Source organism: Ranitomeya imitator, chromosome 4 (assembly GCF_032444005.1).
Source record: "Ranitomeya imitator isolate aRanImi1 chromosome 4, aRanImi1.pri, whole genome shotgun sequence".
NCBI classification, from domain to species: Eukaryota; Metazoa; Chordata; class Amphibia; order Anura; family Dendrobatidae; genus Ranitomeya; species Ranitomeya imitator.
Window position 1 is genome coordinate 631514331 of NC_091285.1, and position 21015 is coordinate 631535345.

Genomic DNA, 21015 nt, shown 5'->3' on the forward strand with positions numbered 1-21015 from the left:
CAGTCCTGTGGGACCTGTGCTCAGGCTAAGCCTTGCTGTTCCCATGCCAGCGGGTTGCTTTTGCCTTTGCCTATTCCTGAGAGGCCCTGGACGCATATTTTCATGGATTTTATTTCTGATCTTCCTGTCTCTCAGAAGATGTCTGTCATCTGGGTGGTTTGTGACCGGTTTTCTAAGATGGTCCATTTGGTGCCGTTGCCTAAGTTGCCTTCCTCCTCTGATTTGGTTCCATTATTTTTTCAGCATGTGGTTCGTTTGCATGGTATTCCGGAGAATATTGTGTCTGACAGAGGTTCCCAGTTCGTTTCTAGGTTTTGGCGGTCCTTTTGTGCTAGAATGGGCATTGATTTGTCTTTTTCTTCAGCTTTCCATCCTCAGACAAATGGCCAAATGGAGTGAACCAATCAGACCTTGGAAACCTATTTGAGATGCTTCGTGTCTGCTGATCAGGCTGATTGGGTGACCTTTTTGCCGTTGGCCGAGTTTGCCCTTAATAATCGGGCTAGTTCTGCTACCTTGGTTTCGCCTTTCTTTTGTAACTTTGGTTTTCATCCTCGTTTTTCTTCAGGGCAGCTTGAGCCTTCTGACTTTCCTGGTGTGGATTCCGTGGTGGACAGGTTGCAGCAAATTTGGACTCATGTGGTGGACAATTTGACGTTGTCTCAGGAAAAGGCTCAGCGTTTTGCTAACCGTCGTCGGTGTGTTGTTCCCCGGCTTCGTGTTGGTGATTTGGTCTGGTTGTCTTCTCGTCATGTTCCTATGAAGGTTTCTTCCCCTAAGTTCAAGCCTCGCTTTATTGGGCCTTATAAGATTTCTGAAATTATCAATCCAGTGTCTTTTCGTTTGGCCCATCCAGCTTCCTTTTCCATTCATAATGTGTTCCATAGATCCTTGTTGCGGAGATATGTGGTACCTATGGTTCCCTCCATTGACCCTCCTGCTCCGGTGTTGGTTGAGGGGGAATTGGAATATGTGGTGGAGAAGATTTTGGATTCTCGTTTTTCGAGGTGGAAGCTTCAGTATCTGGTCAAGTGGAAGGGTTATGGCCAGGACTATAATTCTTGGGTTGTTGCCTCCGATGTTCATGCTGCCGATTTGGTTCGTGCTTTCCATTTGGCTCGTCCTGATCGGCCTGGGAGCTCTGGTGAGGGTTCGGTGACCCCTCCTCAAGGGGGGAGAGGTACTGTTGTGAATTCCGTTCTGGAGCTCCCTCCTGTGGTTGCTAATGGTATTTTTGTGAGTTCTGCCCTTGGGCTCCCTCTGGTGGTTTCGAGTGGAACTGCTGCTCCTTTAGATAGCTGTAGCAGCTGCCTTCACTAATCGCCTTGCCTGGGTTTGTTATTTAAACCTGCTCTGGGCTTTAGTCCATGCCTGCTGTCAATGTTCTTGGTTGGATTTGGTTCTCTCCTTGGAATTTTCATATGGCCAGTTCTTGTCTGCAAAAGATAAGTTTTTGCTTGTTTTTGTTTGTCCATTCGTTTGGACTCTATTGCTTTGCAAATATGTTTCTTTTTGTCCAGCTTGTCACTATGTCTTATTCAGGCTAGCTGGAAGCTCTGGGAAAGCAGATTTGCCCCTCCACACCATGAGTCGGTGTGGAGTTCATTTTTGTAATCTCTGCGTGGATTTTGTAGTTTTTATACTGACCGCACAGTATGCTTTTCTCTCTGTCTATCTAGTTTAGTTTTGGCCTCCTTTGCTGAATTCTGATTTCATTTCTATGTTTGTCATTTCCCTCTCCATTCACAGTCAATATTTGTGGGGGGCTATCTTTCCTTTTGGGGGTTTTCTCTGAGGCAAGATAGCTTTCTATTTCCTTCTTTAGGGGTAGCTATTTCTTAGGCTGTGAAGAGGTGTCTAGGGAGAGTCAGGAACATCCCACGGCTATTTCTAGTGTTGTTGTTAGGATTAGGGACTGCAGTCAGTAGAGATACCACCTTCTCAGAGCTCGCTCCATGTTGCGTTTTAGCCTCCAGGTCATCTCAGTGTGGCCTCTTAACCACCAGGTCATAACAGTCCTCTGAGCAGAGTCCTGAACCTATGCAATGTGATAGGATTTTGACTAGAACAGAACGGCAGGAATTCAGACGTCAGAATAGGCTGTGTTTTTACTGTGGTGATTCTGCTCATGTTATTTCTGATTGCCCTAAACGTACTAGAAGGGTCGCTAGGTCTGTTACCATTAGTACTGTACAGCCTAAATTTCTTTTATCTGTGACCCTGATTTGCTCATTGTCGTCCTTTTCTGTCATGGCATTTGTGGATTCAGGCGCTGCCCTGAACATAATGGACTTAGAATTCGCCAGGCGTTGTGGTTTTTCCTTGCAGCCTTTGCAGAGCCCTATTCCTTTGAGGGGCATTGATGCTATTCCATTGGCCAAGGATAAACCTCATTACTGGACGCAGATGACCATGTACATGGCTCCTGCACATCAGGAAAATTGCCGTTTTCTGGTGTTGCATAACCTGCATGATGTTGTTGTGCTGGGATTTCCATGGTTACAGGAACATAATCCGGTGCTGGATTGGAAAACTATGTCTGTGACTAGTTGGGGTTGTCAAGGGGTACATAGTGACGTTCCTTTAATGTCAATTTCCTCTTCCCCCTCTTCTGAGGTCCCTGAGTTTTTGTCGGATTTTCAGGATGTATTTGATGAGCCCAAGTCCAGTTCCCTTCCTCCACATAGGGACTGTGATTGTGCTATTAACTTGATTCCTGGTTGTAAGTTCCCTAAGGGCCGACTTTTCAATCTGTCTGTGCCAGAGCATGCCGCAATGCGGAGCTATGTTAAGGAATCTTTGGAGAAAGGGCATATTCAGCCGTCTTCGTCACCATTGGGAGCGGGTTTCTTTTTTGTTGCTAAGAAGGATGGCTCCTTGAGACCCTGTATAGATTATCGTCTTCTTAATAAGATCACGGTCAAATTCCAATACCCCTTGCCTTTGCTTTCTGATTTGTTTGCTCAGATTAAGGGGGCTAGTTGGTTTACTAAGATTGACCTCCGAGGGGCATATAATCTTGTTCGTATTAAACAGGGTGACGAATGGAAAACTGCATTTAATACGCCCGAAGGCCATTTTGAATACCTTGTGATGCCATTCGGGCTCTCCAATGCTCCATCTGTGTTCCAATCCTTCATGCATAATATTTTCCGCAATTATCTTGATAAATTCATGGTTGTATATTTGGATGATATTTTGATTTTTCCCGATGATTGGGAGTCTCATGTGATGCAGGTCAGGATGGTGTTCCAGATCCTTCGTGATAATGCTTTATTTGTGAAGGGGTCTAAGTGCCTATTCGGAGTTCAGAAGGTCTCTTTTTTGGGTTTTATTTTTTCTCCCTCGTCTATGGAAATGGATCCTGTTAAGGTCCAAGCTATTCATGACTGGATTCAACCCACATCTGTGAAGAGCCTTCAAAAATTTTTGGGCTTTGCTAATTTCTATCGCCGTTTCATTGCCAACTTTTCCAGTGTGGTTAAGCCCCTTACTGATTTGATGAAGAAAGGCGCTGATGTGACGAATTGGTCCTCTGCGGCTGTTTCTGCCTTTCGGGAGCTTAAACGCCGATTTACTTCTGCCCCTGTGTTGCGTCAGCCGGATGTTTCTCTTCCTTTTCAGGTTGAGGTTGACGCTTCTGAGATTGGGGCAGGGGCCGTTTTTTCTCAGAGGCATTCTGGTGGTTCTTTGATGAAACCGTGTGCTTTTTTTTCCAGAAAGTTTTCACCTGCGGAACGCAATTATGATGTCGGCAATCGGGAGTTGTTGGCTATGAAGTGGGTGTTTGAGGAGTGGCGACATTGGCTTGAGGGAGCTAAGCACCGTATTGTGGTCCTGACCGATCATAAGAATCTGATTTACCTCGAGTCGGCCAAGCGGCTGAATCTTAAACAGGCTCGATGGTCCCTGTTTTTCTCCCGTTTTGATTTTGTGGTCTCGTGTCTTCCGGGATCTAAGAATGTTAAGGCTGATGCCCTCTCTAGGAGTTTTTTGCCTGATTCTCCTGGAGTCCTTGAGCCGGTTGGCATTCTTAAGGAAGGGGTGATTCTTTCTGCCATCTCCCCTGATTTGCGGCGGGTGCTTCGGGAATTTCAGGCTGATAAGCCTGACCGCTGTCCAGTGGGGAAGCTGTTTGTTCCTGATGGATGGACAAGTAAGGTGATTTCTGAGGTTCATTGTTCAGTGTTGGCTGGTCATCCTGGGATTTTTGGTACCAGAGATTTGGTTGCTAGGTCCTTTTGGTGGCCTTCCTTGTCGCGCGATGTGCGTGCTTTTGTGCAGTCCTGTGGGACTTGCGCCCGAGCCAAGCCTTGCTGTTCCCGCGCTAGTGGGTTGCTTTTGCCTTTGCCGGTCCCTGAGAGGCCCTGGACGCATATTTCCATGGATTTTATTTCGGATCTTCCTGTTTCCCAGAAGATGTCTGTTATCTGGGTTGTTTGTGACCGGTTCTCTAAAATGGTCCATCTGGTACCTTTGCCTAAGTTGCCTTCCTCCTCAGATTTGGTTCCATTGTTTTTTCAGCATGTGGTTCGTTTGCATGGCATTCCGGAGAATATTGTGTCTGACAGAGGTTCTCAGTTTGTCTCTAGGTTTTGGGCATTGATTTGTCTTTTTCTTCGGCGTTTCATCCTCAGACTAATGGCCAAACTAAGCGAACTAATCAGACCTTGGAAACCTATTTGAGATGCTTTGTGTCTGCTGATCAGGATGATTGGGTGGCTTTCTTGCCGTTGGCCGAGTTTGCCCTTAATAATCGGGCTAGTTCGGCTACTTTGGTTTCACCTTTCTTTTGAAATTTTGGTTTTCATCCTCGTTTTTCTTCAGGGCAGGATGAGCCTTCTGATTGTCCTGGTGTGGATTCTGTGGTGGACAGGCTGCAGCAGATTTGGACTCAGGTGGTGGACAATTTGACGTTGTTTCAGGAAAGGGCTCAACGTTTTGCTAACCGCCGTCGGTGTGTTGGTCCCCAGCTTCGTGTGGGGGATTTGGTTTGGTTGTCTTCTCATCATGTTCCTATGAAGGTTTCTTCCCCTAAGTTTAAGCCTCGGTTTATTGGTCCTTATAAAATTTCTGAAATTATTAATCCGGTGACTTTTCGTTTGGCTCTTCCAGCCTCTTTTGCCATTCATAATGTTTTCCATAGATCTTTGTTGCGGAGATATGTGGTGCCCGTTGTTCCATCAGTTGATCCTCCTGCCCCGGTGTTGGTTGAGGGAGAGTTGGAATATGAGGTTGAGAAAATTTTGGATTCTCGTTTTTCGAGGCGGAGGCTTCAGTATCTTGTCAAGTGGAAGGGTTATGGCCAGGAGGATAATTCTTGGGTTGTTGCCTCCGATGTCCATGCCACCGATTTGGTTCGTGCTTTTCACTTGGCTCGTCCTGATCGGCCTGGGGGCTCTGGTGAGGGTTCGGTGACCCCTCCTCAAGGGGGGGGTACTGTTGTGAATTCCGCTCTTGGGCTCCCTCCGGTGGTTGTAAGTGGCACTTTTGTGAGTTCTGCTCTTGGGCTCCCTCCGGTGGTTTTAAGTGGAGTGGCTGCTCCTTGGATTTAGCTGTCAGCAGCTGCTTCCACTGATTGTCTTTTCTGCTTGGCTATTTAGCCTGGCTCTTTCCTTCAGCTTATGCCACTTGTCAATGGTTCCTGGTTAGATTCACATCTCTTTGGATTTCCCAGTTATCCTGACCAGTTCAGCAAAGCTAAGTCCTTGCTTGCTCTTTTCTGTCCACAGGTTGTGGACTTATCCGTTCTGTGCTTTCTATGTTTGTCCAGCTTGTCAGTATGAATTAATTCTGTGATGCTGGAAGCTCTGGGAAGCAGATTTACCTTCCACACCTTTAGTCAGGTGTGGAGATTTTTGTAAACTCTCTGTGGATTTTTTGTAGTGTTTTATACTGACCACACAGTATTCCATCCTGTCCTTTCTATCTAGCTAGACTCGCCTCCTTTGCTACATCCTGGTTTCATTCTATGTATGTCTTTTCCCTCTGCACTCACAGTCATTATATGTGGGGGGCTATCTATCCTTTGGGGATTTTCTCTGAGGCAAGATAGCTTTCCTGTTTCTATCTTTAGGGGTAGTTAGTTCTCAGGCTGTGACGAGGTGCCTAGGGAGTGTTAGGAGCATCCCACGGCTACTTCTAGTGTTGTGTTGAGCTTAGGGACTGCGGTCAGTACAGTTACCACTTCCTTCAGAGCTCGTTCCATGTTGCTCCTAAACCACCAGATCATAACAGGAGAAGTTTAAAGCCGGATTTGGATACAAATGATTTCCAAAACCTTAAACATCCCAAGGAGCACTGTGCAAGCGATCATATTGAAATGGAAGGAGTATCATACCACTGAAAATCTACCAAGACCCAGCCGTCCCTCTAAACTTTTATCTTAAACAAGGAGAAGACTGATCTAAGATGCAGCCAAGAGGCCCATGATCACTCTGGATGAACTGCAGAGATCTACAGCTGAGGTGGGACAGTTTGTCCATAGGACAACAATCAGTCGTACACTGCACAAATCTGGCCTTTATGGAAGAGTGGCAAGAAGAAAGCCATTTCTCAAAGATATCCATAAAAAGTGTTATTTAAAGTTTGCAACAAGCCACCTGGGAGACACACCAAACATGTGGAAGAAGGTGCTCTGGTCAGATGAAACCAAAATGGAACTTTTTGGCAACAATGCCAAACGATATGTTTGGCGTAAAGGCAACACAGATCATCACCCTGAACACACACCATCCCCACTGTCAAACATGGTGGTGGCAGCATCATGTTTTGGGCCTGCTTTTCTTCAGCAAGGACAGGGAAGATGGTTAAAATTGATGGGAAGATGGATGGAGCCAAATACAGGACCATTATTGAAGAAAACCTGTTAGAGTCTGCAAAAGACCTGAGACTGGGACAGAGATTTGTCTTCCAACAAGACAATGATCCCAAACATAAAGCAAAACCTACAATGGAATGGTTCACAAATAAACGTATCCAGGTGTTAGAATGGCCAAGTCAGAGTCCAGACCTCAATCCAATCGAGAATCTGTGGGAAGAGCTGAAAACTGCTGTTCACAAACGATCTCCATCAAACCTCACTGAGCTCGAGCTGTTTGTCAAGGAAGATTGAGCAAGAATTTCAGTCTCTCGATGTACAAAACTGATAGCGACATACCCCAAGTATTAAGTTAAAGGGGCCGAATAATATTGCACGCCCCACTTTTCAGTTTTTGAATTTCCACAAAAATTTAAAATAACCAATAAATTTCGTTGAACTTCACAATTGTGTTCCACTTGTTGTTGATTCTTCGCCACCAAAAATTTACATTTGGTATCTTTATGTGTGAAGCATGATATGTGGGAAAAGGTTGGAAAGTTCCAGGGAGCCAAATACTTTCGCAAGGCACTGTATATGGGATAACTGGTCATTTGGGAGGTGTAGGCCATCACAATAGGTACTATATCAATAATGTAGAGGCACACCTAAGAGGAAGGAGATGTGTGACAAAAATAAAGGACTATGTGAGACGGTGAGATAGATGAAATGTGAGAAACGTAGATAAGCAGACAAGTTGTGTATGTGACAGACTGTGCTGGGGAATTGGGAACCGGAGGGATTGGAGAGAGGAGGGGGCCGCTGGAACAGGAGTAGGTGGGAGGGATGAGGCAGCGGCTGTCCCCTTCTGATAACATGATCTGCAGCATAAGATAGACCCTTGGACTTGGGTGTTTAGCTTTACTGACATGGTACTGAGAGCACAGTGAGAACAGCACCGAACGTTCAGCTGGCACAGAGAGAAGATTGGCCATGGGGAGCATCAGTAAGGAGCATAACCTGGGGACCGATGGGCGCCAGCTGCATGACCACTGTCTCAGCTCCGCCAACACCAGTGGTATGGATTTACGGAAGCTGAAGGATTACCATCATAGGTGAGTGACAATGTGTTCCTATTACTGAGGACAAGATGGACCAAGTCTTCTTCTGTCATCAGTTTCCAATGTTTCTAAAATGACCATCGATATGACAATATTTTAGCCAATCTGCCCAATGAGTGGGCACAGGAATAGCCGAATTTCCGGTATGACAAAATGGTATATTTTGGTTACTAGCCATCATCATAGTTGAAATTTATAGATACTCATAATTTTCATTGATCTCAATGGGAAATCTATAGTCTTCCAGTGCCATGAGCTAGCTGGATGAAATTTTGTATTTTGACCACTTTAAAGGGAATCTCATAAAGGTGAACCCCTCGATCTCCAAAGGGTACCATCATGATATTTCCCTCTTGGGGAAAGAATAACCATAAGATTTATACCTGTCGGATTTTTTGTTTCCCCAGGGAGGAGTAATGGAGGTGTCTAGCATCTTACCGCACATCATTCCTAGAAATAACACACCTGTTCGGTAGATAGGGTGCTGGGAACATTAAAGTGATGGTCAAAAAATATTTGTTAACATCAGCAAATGTAGATGTCAATGGGAAATAGACTTACGTAGATGATTTGGAAACTATTTCCAAGTGATTGCATCTTTCCAGCTGGATTAGTAGCCTTTGAATTGAGCCACCATGGAGATGTACTCAGCAAGGGATTTTTAATTTCTATGGTTTACTGCTCTTTGCCTAGGTCACCGGCCCCTGCTTCCATCAGAAGTGGCCGATCTTTTAGGTAAGGAGAGCAGCACTTACATACTCTCTACTATAGCGCTTACAAATGCTGCTCAGAAGCTGGAGCTCCGATGCTGCGGAGGCAAAGTTCAGTCATCAGGAGCGCACTATCCCCAGACAATCAGGAATCCGGGAGGCAGGGGAGAGGTGCGCTCCTGAAGATTAATCTTCAGAAAACTCTAGATTTTCCATGTATCTTCAATATGTTGAATATTGGCTGAATGCTTGTTCTGCAGCCCGGCTGAGCGATGGGGACAAAGGAACACACCGCTTCCCATGGTAGTTTCTTTTGTTCGAGGAGAGTAAAGTATGGGGCATGTTGAAGTCAGCACATCTCCATGCATTAGTTAGCTGCCTGATCCTGACCATCTAGTGGTCCTCCATCGGTACAGTGATGGACAATGGCTTTTGTATGTATTGGGCTCAGGTGATCCAATCAAAATCAGATGCAGGTTGTACATTATGACCAAAATTCCCCACAGCGTTGTGTATGGATCCAATTCAACAGCTAGAAGTGATTTGCTTGGATTAGCCCAAGAGGTTGTTTTCAGACTTTTCTAATTTGTCCTCTGGTCAGATCAATTGGTTATCTTCATTTCTGGAATAAGCAAAAGTAAATCTTAAAGTTTTTTTCCCCAAAAGTTTAAGATGCCACCTATTCATGGGATATATTCTGATTACCAGGGGTGTAACAACCGTGGTCACAGCGGTCACCATTGCGACAGGACCCGGTAGGTCAGGAGTGCTCCAACTCCAACGGAAACTTCAATTGGATGTTTGTCCTTGGACGGATATCAAGTTGAAGTGTATTGCACCTCACAGACCCATTGGGTTCATGCGCGACAATGCACGCTGCCAGTCAATGTGACGGGGATCATGGTAGTGACGTCGTGCGCTCCTATTCTTTATGGATGACTATGGGCTGTGCATTATACTTTATGGATGATTATTGGCTGTGAATTATACTATATGGATGATTATTGGCTGAGAATTATACTATATGGATGACTATGGGCTGTGCATTATACTTTATGGATGATTATTGGCTGTGAATTATACTATATGGATGACTATGGGCTGTGCATTATACTATATGGATGACTATTGGGGTGCACTATACTACATGGATGATTAATGGCTGTGCTTAATACTTTATGGATGACTATAGGCAGTATATTATACTTTATGAATGACTATGGGCTGTGCATTATACTTTATAGAGGACTATGGGCTGTGCATTATACTTTATAGAGGACTATGGGCTGTGCATTATACTTTATAGAGGACTATGGGCTGTGCATTATACTTTATAGAGGACTATGGGCTGTGCATTATACTTTATGGATGACTACGGGCTGTGTATTATACTTTATGGATGACTATGGGCTGTGCATTATACTACATGGATGACTATGGGCTGTGCAGTATATTATATGGAGGGCAATTGATGCATTATACTTCTATGGTGCCCCATGACTTCTATGTACACCCCGGGTAAGTGTAATTGTTTATTTTCTTCTATACATTAAAGAACCGTTTCATAATGGGGGATATATATACCAGGATAGGGAAGGATAATTTATATATATATATATATATATATATATATATATATATATATATATATATATATACAGTAAATATAGAGTATACTGTACATATATGTATAATTTAAGCAGAATTAGGGGGGCTCCAATTAAAAACCTGCACTTGGGCCCATCAGACCCTAGTTATGCCACTGCTGATCACTGAGGGTTTGATTGCTGGGATCTCCTGTGTCCTCAAGAACGAGGCTGTGCAGAACCTCATGTGACTGGAGCAGAGGTTAAACATGGCTCCCACTGTTTCATTCATTGTCTATGGGACTGTGAGAAATAGCAGAACGCTGTGCTTGGCTTTCTCCTGCTGCCCCCTAGCCAAACAGTGGATCAAAGGTAACCTAGGGGGTCACAATGTGATTCCATTCACCTGTATTGCGCTGACATGTAGCCGCAGCACAGCATTCTTAGTGATATTAGTGATACTCACTCGCTCCTGTCACCTGCATCTTAAAAACATTTCCAGAATCCGACCTTTTCTCACCTTTGAAACTGCTAAGACTCTTAAGCCCCCGTCACACAAAGCGAGATCGCTAGCGAGATTGCTGCTGAGTCACAAGTTTTGTGATGCAACAGCGACCTCAGTAGCGATCTCGCTATGTGTGACACGTAGCAGCGACCAGGCCCCTGCTGTGAGATCGCTGGTCGTGACGGAATGGCCTGGACCTTTTTTTGATCGTTGAGGTCCCACTGGGTAGCACACATCGCTGTGTTTGACACCTTACCAACGACCTCGTTGACGTCTCAGACACCGACACATAGGCGTGCATTTGCGTTGCCTTTTCCCCACCCCTCCACTCCGATTGGTGGTCGCTACTGCGTTCTGATTGGCGGTCATGCCTTCAACAGAAGGCGACATAGTAGCGCTTCCATCCTTTGTTCCTGACCACGTGGTGGTTTGCAGATCGTTGTAGAGTTCTCCGGCCTGCGACTCCTCTTCAATTTATCTATTCTTCAACGGTTCTTCAGACACCTATACTTTGTGCACGGTAGGTATCGTTTGGGGTCTCAAATGCGTTTTCATTTTTCTGTTGAAGGCATGACCGCCAATCAGAACGCAGTAGCGACCACCAATCGGAGAGAAAGGACGGAAGGGCTATTGTGTCGCCTCAGGCAGCCAATCAGAACGCAGTAGCGACCACCAATCGGAACTGAATGGGCGCGGAAAAGGCAACGCAAATGCACGCCTGTGTGACCAGGACGTCCCTCATCGAGGTCTGAATCGTCAAAATAGCTGCCATGTGACAGGGTCACAATGACCAACAACATCATTGTACAGGTCGCTACAGGTCCCCGCATCGCTGCTGCGTCGTTGGGAAGATCTCACTGTTTGACATCTCACCAGCGACCACATAGCGACGGAGCAACGATCCCTGACAGGTCGTATCGTTGTCGGGATCGCTTTAGCGTCGCTTAGTGTGACGGGGCCTTTACTGTCGCTCTTATTCATTCCCGTCTGGACTACTGCAACTCTCTTCTGATCGGTCTCCCTCTTTCCAAACTTTCTCCTCTCCTCTCCAATCCATCTTAAATGCGGCAGCCAGGGTCATATTTCTGTCCAGCCGCTTCACCGATGCCTCCATCTTGTGCCAGTCATTACACTGGCTACCCATTCGCTACAGGGTCCAGTATAAACTCATCTCTCTCACCCACAAAGCTCTCCACAGTTCTGCACCGCCTTATATCTCCTCTCTCATCTCTGTCTATCACCCTACACGTGCCCTCCGTTCTACAAATGACCTAAGACTAGCATCCCCCGTAATTCGAACCTCGCACCTCCGTCTCCAAGACTTCTCTCCTGCTGCGCCAGCTCTCTGGAATGCACTTCCCCAGACGATCAGACTGATACCTAGCCCCGACCTATTCAAGCGCGCTTTGAAAACCCATCTCTTCAAACAAGCCTACCGCATCAACTACTCAGTAAACTAAAGGTACTGTCACACTAGACGATATCGCTAGCGATCCGTGACGTTGCAGCGTCCTCGCTAGCGATATCGTCCAGTGTGACAGGCAGCAGCGATCAGGCCCCTGCTGGGAGATCGCTGGTCGGGGAAGAAAGTCCAGAACTTTATTTCGTCGCTGGACTCCCCGTAGACATCGCTGAATCGGCGTGTGTGACACCGATTCAGCGATGTCTTTGCTGGTAACCAGGGTAAACATCGGGTAACTAAGCGCAGGGCCGCGCTTAGTAACCCGATGTTTACCCTGGTTACCATCCTAAAAGTAAAAAAACAAACACTACATACTTACCTACAGCCGTCTGTCCTCCAGCGCTGTGCTCTGCTCTCCTCCTGCTCTGGCTGTGAGCGTCGGTCAGCCGGAAAGCAGAGCGGTGACGTCACCGCTCTGCTTTCTGGCTGCCCGGCGCTCACAGCCAGACCAGAGAAGCAGAGCGCCGAGGACAGACAGCGGTAGGTAAGTATGTAGTGTTTGTTTTTTTTTACTTTTTAGGATGGTAACCAGGGTAAACATCGGGTTACTAAGCGCGGCCCTGCGCTTAGTTACCCGATGTTTACCCTGGTTACCGGGGACCTCGGGATCGTTGGTCGCTGGAGAGCTGTCTGTGTGACAGCTCTCCAGCGACCAAACAGCGACGCTGCAGCGATCCGGATCGTTGTCGGTATCGCTGCAGCGTCGCTATGTGTGACGGTACCTTTACTTTACCCTGTTCCCTCCTTCCAAATATTATCTGCATGTGAATCTGCACCCTACTGTTCTTCTGTCTCCACACCCTCCATGCACGTAACTGCACTTGACACTTGACTATTGCACTTAAACACACAGGCTGATGACCGGATCATGCAGCTTTATATGAAAATCCCTATTTATTATAATTGCCAGACCTGAAATAACAAGCACTTTTCACCTATTGTGTCCCCCCATTTCCTTGTAGATTGTAAGCTTGCGAGCAGGGACCTCACTCCTAACGTCACTGTTTAAATTGTCTTACCTTGTATTGAATTTATTGTCTGTACATGTCCCCGCTTAATTGTAAAGTGCTGCGGAATATGTTGGTGCTATATAAATAAAGATTATTATTATTATTATTATTATTATATTTAGGCCTCATTAAGACACCTGTGATTTGCATACATGTCCCATCTGTCTTTTGGAGGATAGAACTTGTGCCCATTTTGGTCTTTGGGCATGTTCATATGTCCGTGTTCTTTAGGGACCAAGTATCGACAAAAAAATTGAAAAATGAGACATATTCACGTTTTATCACAGAGTCACAGATTAAATTTACCCATTCAAATCAATCAGTCTGTGACATGAAGGACGGGGATGACAGATGGACCAAAAATCTGAAAATCGGGTTTAGATCACTGATGAAAAAAGGTCATGTTTTTCTTGTATGCAAAAAATAAAGGTTGTGTAAATTAGATTATATATCTGTTATTAATTAGCCTGATTTTACAACGTACCCTGATACATGTCGGGTCACTGCTGGGAATCACTATGGTTTTTTCTTATATCCTTGCAGGATTTTTGTCAATCGGAGTTTGGGCCTGGAGAAAATAAAATGCTTTGGATTTGATATGGATTATACATTGGCAAGTAAGTTGTTTTTTGTTATCCCTAAATGTAAAACGTTAGAGTATCTCTGGAAAAAGGTGATGACAATGACTATATGTTTGGTTTCCGAGTGGTCTGCGCAAAATCATAGAAACGTGTCTGATTTTAATCCGACTGTCATATCAAAATCGACAATGTGTGTTTCTATTTCTGTGAAAAAAATGACAGCACTCGGATGGCATCTGACTGCGGCGCGATTTTCATAGACTGTTAGATGGGAAAGGAACCTGAACTGGCACTATCGCTGCACATTCCATAGAAATGTATTATATGTGTTTATTTTACACTGATTTTTTTCCCAGTGTATCGGTCCCCAGACTACGAGGAACTTGGCTTTGAGCTGCTACTGGACAGACTGGTTTCCATTGGATATCCTCATGAAATTCTGGAGTATAAGTACGATCCAAACTTCCCGACCAGGTGTGTGTCTTCTGATTTATTGGAATTGCTGAGTAAGGGTTCGGCCATCTTACCATCCGCCTGTCTCCGGAAGGAGAACGTTTACTTACCGTATTTTTCGGACTACAAGACGCACTTTTCCCCCCCCAAAAAAAGGGGGGAAGATAGGGGGTGCGTCTTATGGTCGTAATGCAGGCTTACCCGCAGTGGTGTGGTGGCGGCGGCAGAGGTGCGGCGGCAGAGGTGCGGGGATGATGAGCGGTATAGCGTGCGCAGGGTCCCTTCCACAGGTGAGGTGATGCAGCGGCCCGGAATGCAATGTGAGCAGCAGAGCCGGGTTAATCACCGGTTTATCGGTGGCGGCGGACATCTTCCTGAGGCCGCGCGTGCACAGATGAAGTGCTCTGCTTCCCGGGGCTTCAGGAAAATTGCCGCGGGAGGCCGCGCGTGCGCAGATGGAGATCACGGTGGCCATTTTCCTAAAGCCGAGATCTAAATCTGCGAACTCAGCTTCAGGAAAATTGCCGCCGCGATCTCCATCTGTGCACGCGTGGCCTCCCGCAGCCATTTTCCTGAAGCCCCGGGACGCAGAGCACTCCATCTGCACACGCGCGGCCTCAGGAAGATGGCCGCTGCCACCGATAAACCGGTGATTAACCCGGCTCTGCTGCTCACATTGCATTCCGGGTCGATGCGTTACCTCACCTGTGGAAGGGACCCTGCGCACGCCATACCGCTCATCATCCCCGCACCTGTGCCATCGCCACACCACTGCTGCAACCCCCCTATGAACACCAGGCCGTGGCGTCGCTCACCTAAGCAGGAAGGGACCCTGCTCAGGTGCACGCTGTACCGCATCACCCCACCTCTGCCGACACCATGCCTCCTGTGACCCTGTTCTGCCACTGCCAGCCATCAGGTAAGATACAGTAAATTCGGACAATAAGATGGACCCTATCTTATAAAAAAATCTTTTTTTCTGCAATTTTCACCCCAAATTTGGGGTGCGTCTTATGGCCCGGTGCGTCTTATAGTCCGAAAAATACGGTATGTCTCGTCCATGAGGTCAACCTATATGTTCACCGCTCATTATGTACATAGACAATGTCCACAGAAACCTGATAAGTAACATGAGATTACTTGAAAACACAGTATACAATCCAACCTTAAAGATAATCTGTCAGCAGTTTTTTTGGCGATGTAATCCGATAGCAGCATGATGTAGGGGCAGAGACCCTGATTCCAATGATGTATCACTTAGTGTACTGGGTGCAGCAGTTGTGATAGAATCACAGTTTTATCTGTTGTAGATCTAGCAAAGCTCAAATGCTGAGCTATGTATTACCCCACCCACACCCCTGATTGGTTACTTTCTGTGTACACTGAATAGTGGTAGAGAGCTGCTAATCAGTGCTGGGGTAGGGTTGGACTAGGAGGCACGAGGCCAGTTCTCCTGTAGTGATAATATCCTGCTGATAAAACACTGGCTGTATATAAACATTAAAACCCAGCTTAGTAAGTGATACATCGTTGGAATCAGGGTCTCTGCACCTTCATTATGGTGCTCTCCAATTACATAGCAAAAACCTGGTGACAGATTCCCTATAAAATCTTCTCCAAAGGTCAGTGTCTGCGCAGATTTTTTTTTTTACCACACTGCATAGATGGGATTTTCAATTTACTTCTATTGGACATACTGTATACAGAGTCGTTACAGCATATTCTATTTTTTAATGACTTGTTTAGTGTCATTTTTCATTATGTTTTTCCTTGTAGTTTATTACAGACATTTCTGAGATTGTTCATTTCGCCTGAATTTAGCTTGCAAAAAAAATGAAGTGATGCCAAAACAACTAATTTTCAGTTGCGGTTCATCTCCATCACACGTTTCTCACATTATAGGTGTAGTTCCCCATCCGACCTGCAGGTGGTGCGGTATAGTTTACCATTTATAGTAAATGTTTCCATTCACAGAGCTCTTGCCTTATAGAATAACATTGTACCGCTAGTGTCGAAAGCGGAGGAATCGCCTTGTCGTGTGACATCACCACATTTTTTTCCACGGTGTATTTACATGATCTGCTTCTAACTGATATGGTTATCCTGCCGCACGCACGGCGTGGTGTTATGCTCTCGTATACACATTGTCCAGTGCTGCACTGTAGTGCACTGACGATAAAGCGCTATCTGCCCTGTGACCGCAATTGTATTCTGCAAGATTGTGTGGTGTCAGATCAGAATGTCGCATTCCCCCACTGCACCTGCAGACTATAGATAAGGCATTGCGTTGTGCTAAACAGTGGTGTAGCGGGGGGCTGCTAGTGCCCGGGGCGAGGTAGGAATACCATCCCATAATCCAGTAATAATTACCCCATGAGTGCACCTCATTAATGCCCACTGAACTATTAAAGGGGTTTTCTGGTTTTGGAGAACCCCAGTCCCCAGCTGGAGTTTGATTTACCCCTGGTCCAGCGCTGAGTCTGTCATTGTCTGCAGCGCTGATATCACGTCGGCAGCTCTGCAGCCAATCGATATTCTTCTCACCTAATCAGTGCGGCCGAGTGCTCTTCTCTCCTTCCCACAGAGCGAGCCGGCACAGGTGCAGTACGCTGATGGCATCAGGACACCGACATCTTGTAGGCCGCAGGCGTACAACAACCGTTGCCTGTAGGAAGCCTCCCTGCTCTACCACAAGATCCAACATTATCAGTGTTGACGTCAATAAAGCTCAAAGTGGTGATCACCCAGACAGAGATCTAGGGCACGGGGGCAGAAATCCAGGACATGGCACTGCCCCGATTCTTCAGAGCTCTCAGCACCGTTACTTTCTTCTTTTTTTTTTCCTAATAAAGGGGTTTTCTGGTTTTGGAGAACCCCAGTCCCCAGCTGGAGTTTGTTTTACCCCTGGTCCAGCGCTGAGTCTGTCATTGTCTGCAGCGCTGATATCATGTCGGCAGCACTGCAGCCAATCGATATTCTTCTCACCTAATCAGTGCGACCGAGTGCTCTTCTCTACTTCCCACAGAGCGAGCCGGCACAGGGGCAGTACACTGATTACATGGTGCTGCTGGCATCAGGACACGGACATCTTGTAGGCCGCAGGCGTACAACAACCGTTGCCTGTAGGAAGCCTCCCTGCTCTACCACAACATCCAACATTATCAGTGTTGACGTTAATAAAGCTCAAAGTGGTGATCACCCGGACAGAGATCCAGGGCACGGGGGCAGAGATCCAGGGCACGGGGGCAGAAATCCGGGACATGGCACTGCCCCGATTGTTCAGAGCTAGCGACACCGTTACTTTCTTTTTTTTCCTAATAAAGGGGTTGTCCACTACTCAGACAAGGCCTCGTTAAATACTACATTCCCCAATGTGAAATAAAAACATCTTCTAGTCACCTCCTGCACTGGCAATGTCGGCACCTGGTCACACGGGGCTCATGTGACATACCTAAGCCACATGAGTGACCTTGCTCAGTCATCCAAGGTTCATCTGAGGTAAGTTAGGGCACCACAGCCGCTTACTGGATTCAGGGCTCACATGGCATAAAGAGCCCTGGGTTACACGACGCCGGCGTAGCTGTGCTGGTGTGGGAGGCCACTAAATGGTGTTTATATTTTACATTGAGGAGTGAAGTATTTAAGAAGAAGTTGTCCGGGTAGTGGACAACCCCTTTAGATTTTTGCATTCTTAAGAATTTTGCATCCGGTGCAGCCACCCCTGCGCCCCTTCCCTCATAATACATCGTGTAATGTCCTGATGGCGGTCCTGATGCTAAGTGAAAAGCTCAGCTCTGCTTTATCGGTCTACAATATGCAAATTTTACTGAATCCTCACGCCTTGTGTCTTCGGCAGGGGTCTGGTGTTTGACAGTCTCTATGGAAATTTGCTGAAAGTTGACGCTAATGGCAACGTGCTGGTCTGCACTCACGGTTTCCGCTTCTTAAAAGGGTGAGTTAAGAGAAGCCTGTGAAGAACACGCCAGTGACTGGCGTGACCATGCTCCGGCCCATCTACGGGACGGAAATAGGGTCTGGATCCAGAGTGACATGTTTGTGGGGTGCTGTCACTATCCTAAATTCTGTCAGAAGAGCCCCGGGGGTTTAATATTTCTATGCATAAATCCATTGTCCACCGGCCAGAATTCCTCCCGAGTCTCCACTTCGTCCTCTCTGTGAGCCGTCCTGACTCCACAACTTAATTACTGTACATATCAAACGACGTCCTAATTAGTGATGATGAGTCTAATAAGTATATTCTCTATTCCATAATATCACTGGCAAATACCAGTTCTTGTGTTATGATCTCCTGCTCCTAGAGTTCCAAGACAACAAATCTGCCCAGCGAGGGCATAAATCCCGCAGAGGCAGCCAGGGTGATTGCTGCAGGGCCCCCGGACAGAGGGACTAAGCCCTGGATCCCCATATCGCCTCTGCTTTTTAAGCTGGGTTTATATTCGGCTTACATTTGCCCCTAATGAACAATGATCGACGAGATAATTAGTCAATTAAGTTGCTTTTACATGGTCCGATGCAAACTATACGGGACCAAGTAAGGGGCTGACGCAGACAGAAGAGGACCCCTGTGCAGGAACAGTATATGGACCCTTGCAAAATGTCAGACTTTATTCAATTTCAAGAACTGATGTGAAAGTCAGGAGAAATGTAGCATAGACATGCAAATCAGGCTGGAAATGCACTGTGGGCATGTCAATGCACTTGTTTTACTTTTTTCAATGTCACTGACACGCCCCTAATGCACTTCCAGCCTGATTTGCATATGGGTTCTATGCTTTCATTTCTCCTGACTTGCATATCGGATCTCTACAATAAAAGGTATCGTTTTTATTGGTGGACAAGCTCTTATACAGTCATAGATCTACTTCTAGATGTAAAACTTGCTGACAGTTTCTAGAAAGTATATATTATTATTAACTCAAAGTATTTATTTTCTGCTGCTTATACAACACTCGGCAAAGGTTTTAGGCAGGTGTGGGAAAAATGCTCTAAAATAATAGTGCTGCGAAACCAATGAAATGAGCTGGACTGCAGTGGAGTGTAAAAGTTTGGGCACCCCTGGTCAAAATTACTGCTATTGTGAACAGTTAAGCAAATTGAAATGATCTCTAAAAGGCCTAAAGTTAAAGATTATACATTTCCTTTGTATTTTAGGCAAATATATCTTTATATGTTTTTTCCATCTTTTACATTTTAAATGTTAAAAAAAGAAAAAATGGTCCGATGCAAAAGTTTGAGCACCTTGCATAGTTAGTACCTAGTAGCATCACGTTTTGAAAGTATCACAGCTTGTAAATGCTTTTTGTAGCCAGACAAGAGTCTTCCAATTCTTGTTTACGGGATTTTCATCCATTCTTTCTTGGATAATTCTTCCAGTTCTGTGAGATTCCTGGGTCGTCTTGCATGCACTGCTATTTTGAGGTCTAGTCACAGATTTTCAATGAGGTTCAGATCAGGGGACTGTGAGGGCCATTGTAAAACATTCAGATTGCACCTTTTGAGGTAGTCTATAGTGGATTTTGATGTGTGTTTAGGATCATTATCCATTTGTAGAAGCCATCCTCTTTTCAACTTCAGCTATTTTACAGATGGTGTTATGATTGCATCAAGAATATGTTGAAATTTCATTGAATCCATTTTTCCCTCTACTCATGAAATATTCCCCGTGCCATTGGCTGCAACACAACCCCACAATATAGTTGATCCACCCCCATGCTTAATTGTTGGCAAAATGTTCTTTTCCTGAAATTCTGTACCCTTTTTTCTCCACACATTGGTCATTGTGGCCAAAGAGTTCTATTTTAACCTCATCAGTCCACAGTACTTGTTTCCAAAATGCATCAGGCTTGTTTTAGATGTTCTTTTGCATACTTCTGACCCTGAATTTTACAATGTGGACACAGGAGAGGTCTTCTTCTGATGACTCTTCCATGAAGGCCATATTTGTGCAGGTGTCTCTGAACAGTAGAACAATTTACCACAACTCAAGAGTCTGCTAAATCTTTCTCAAGGTCTTTTGCTATCAAGTGGCGGTTCTGATTTGCTTCTCTAGCAATCCTACGAGCAGCCCTCAGCAGTGAATAAGTCGGCGCCCATGCCGGGGAAGGGAGGAAGCGTGCAGGGACGTCGGTGCTACAGTTAGGCAGCTGCTGTTTTTTTGGCACAAGGTTAGAGAAGTCTGAGTTTTTATGGGAAATTTGCATCCCCTGGCCTTCCCTAACGATGATAGTGAACAAGCCATAACCCACCAGGCTAAAAGTTCACACTGCGTTAGCAGCAGCCCGTTCAGCGCATACGCTAACGGGCTGCTGTAACGCAAGTGCCGCCGTTTGCACAGCACTAGCGCAGATGGAGCATCTGCTAGCTCCATCTGCGCTAGCAGTGACAGATCCGGAAACACTGCAGCCCGCGTCTCGGGTCCATCACTCAATGATGGGACATCGCTAGCGCACGCCCATTGTGGGCGTGCGCTAGTGATGCATCTGCCATAGAAAGTAATGGCGGCATTAACGGACTATGTTACACCGCGTTATGCCGCGGTGTAACGTAGTCCGTTTAACGGGTCACATTAACGCAGTGTGAACCTGGCCTAATTAAGGTCTGAAACCTTGGTCAAAGTTATCTAAGCACATAAGTCTCCAAGGGTGCCCAATCTTTTGCATCTGCCCATTTTCCTTCTTGTAATTTTTAAAATGTAAAAAAATTACAATGCATTTTTTTTTTGCCAAAAATACAAAGGAAATGTGTCTTCTTTAAGTTTAGGCCTTTTA

General features: G+C 45.8%; 1 protein-coding gene across 1 annotated transcript in view; it reads left to right on the forward strand.

Annotated features, from left to right (window-relative positions):
- Positions 1–7669: 7669 nt before the first annotated feature.
- The window catches only part of LOC138676989 (cytosolic purine 5'-nucleotidase-like), an 85501-nt gene continuing 72155 nt past the window's right edge, over positions 7670–21015 (forward strand). Inside the window, exons 1-4 of the mRNA XM_069766752.1 lie at positions 7670–7914; positions 13737–13810; positions 14131–14248; positions 18084–18179. Of these exons, the coding sequence (XP_069622853.1) occupies positions 7793–7914; positions 13737–13810; positions 14131–14248; positions 18084–18179 (410 nt within the window). The 5' untranslated portion in view covers positions 7670–7792. The remainder of the gene's footprint in view (positions 7915–13736; positions 13811–14130; positions 14249–18083; positions 18180–21015) is intronic.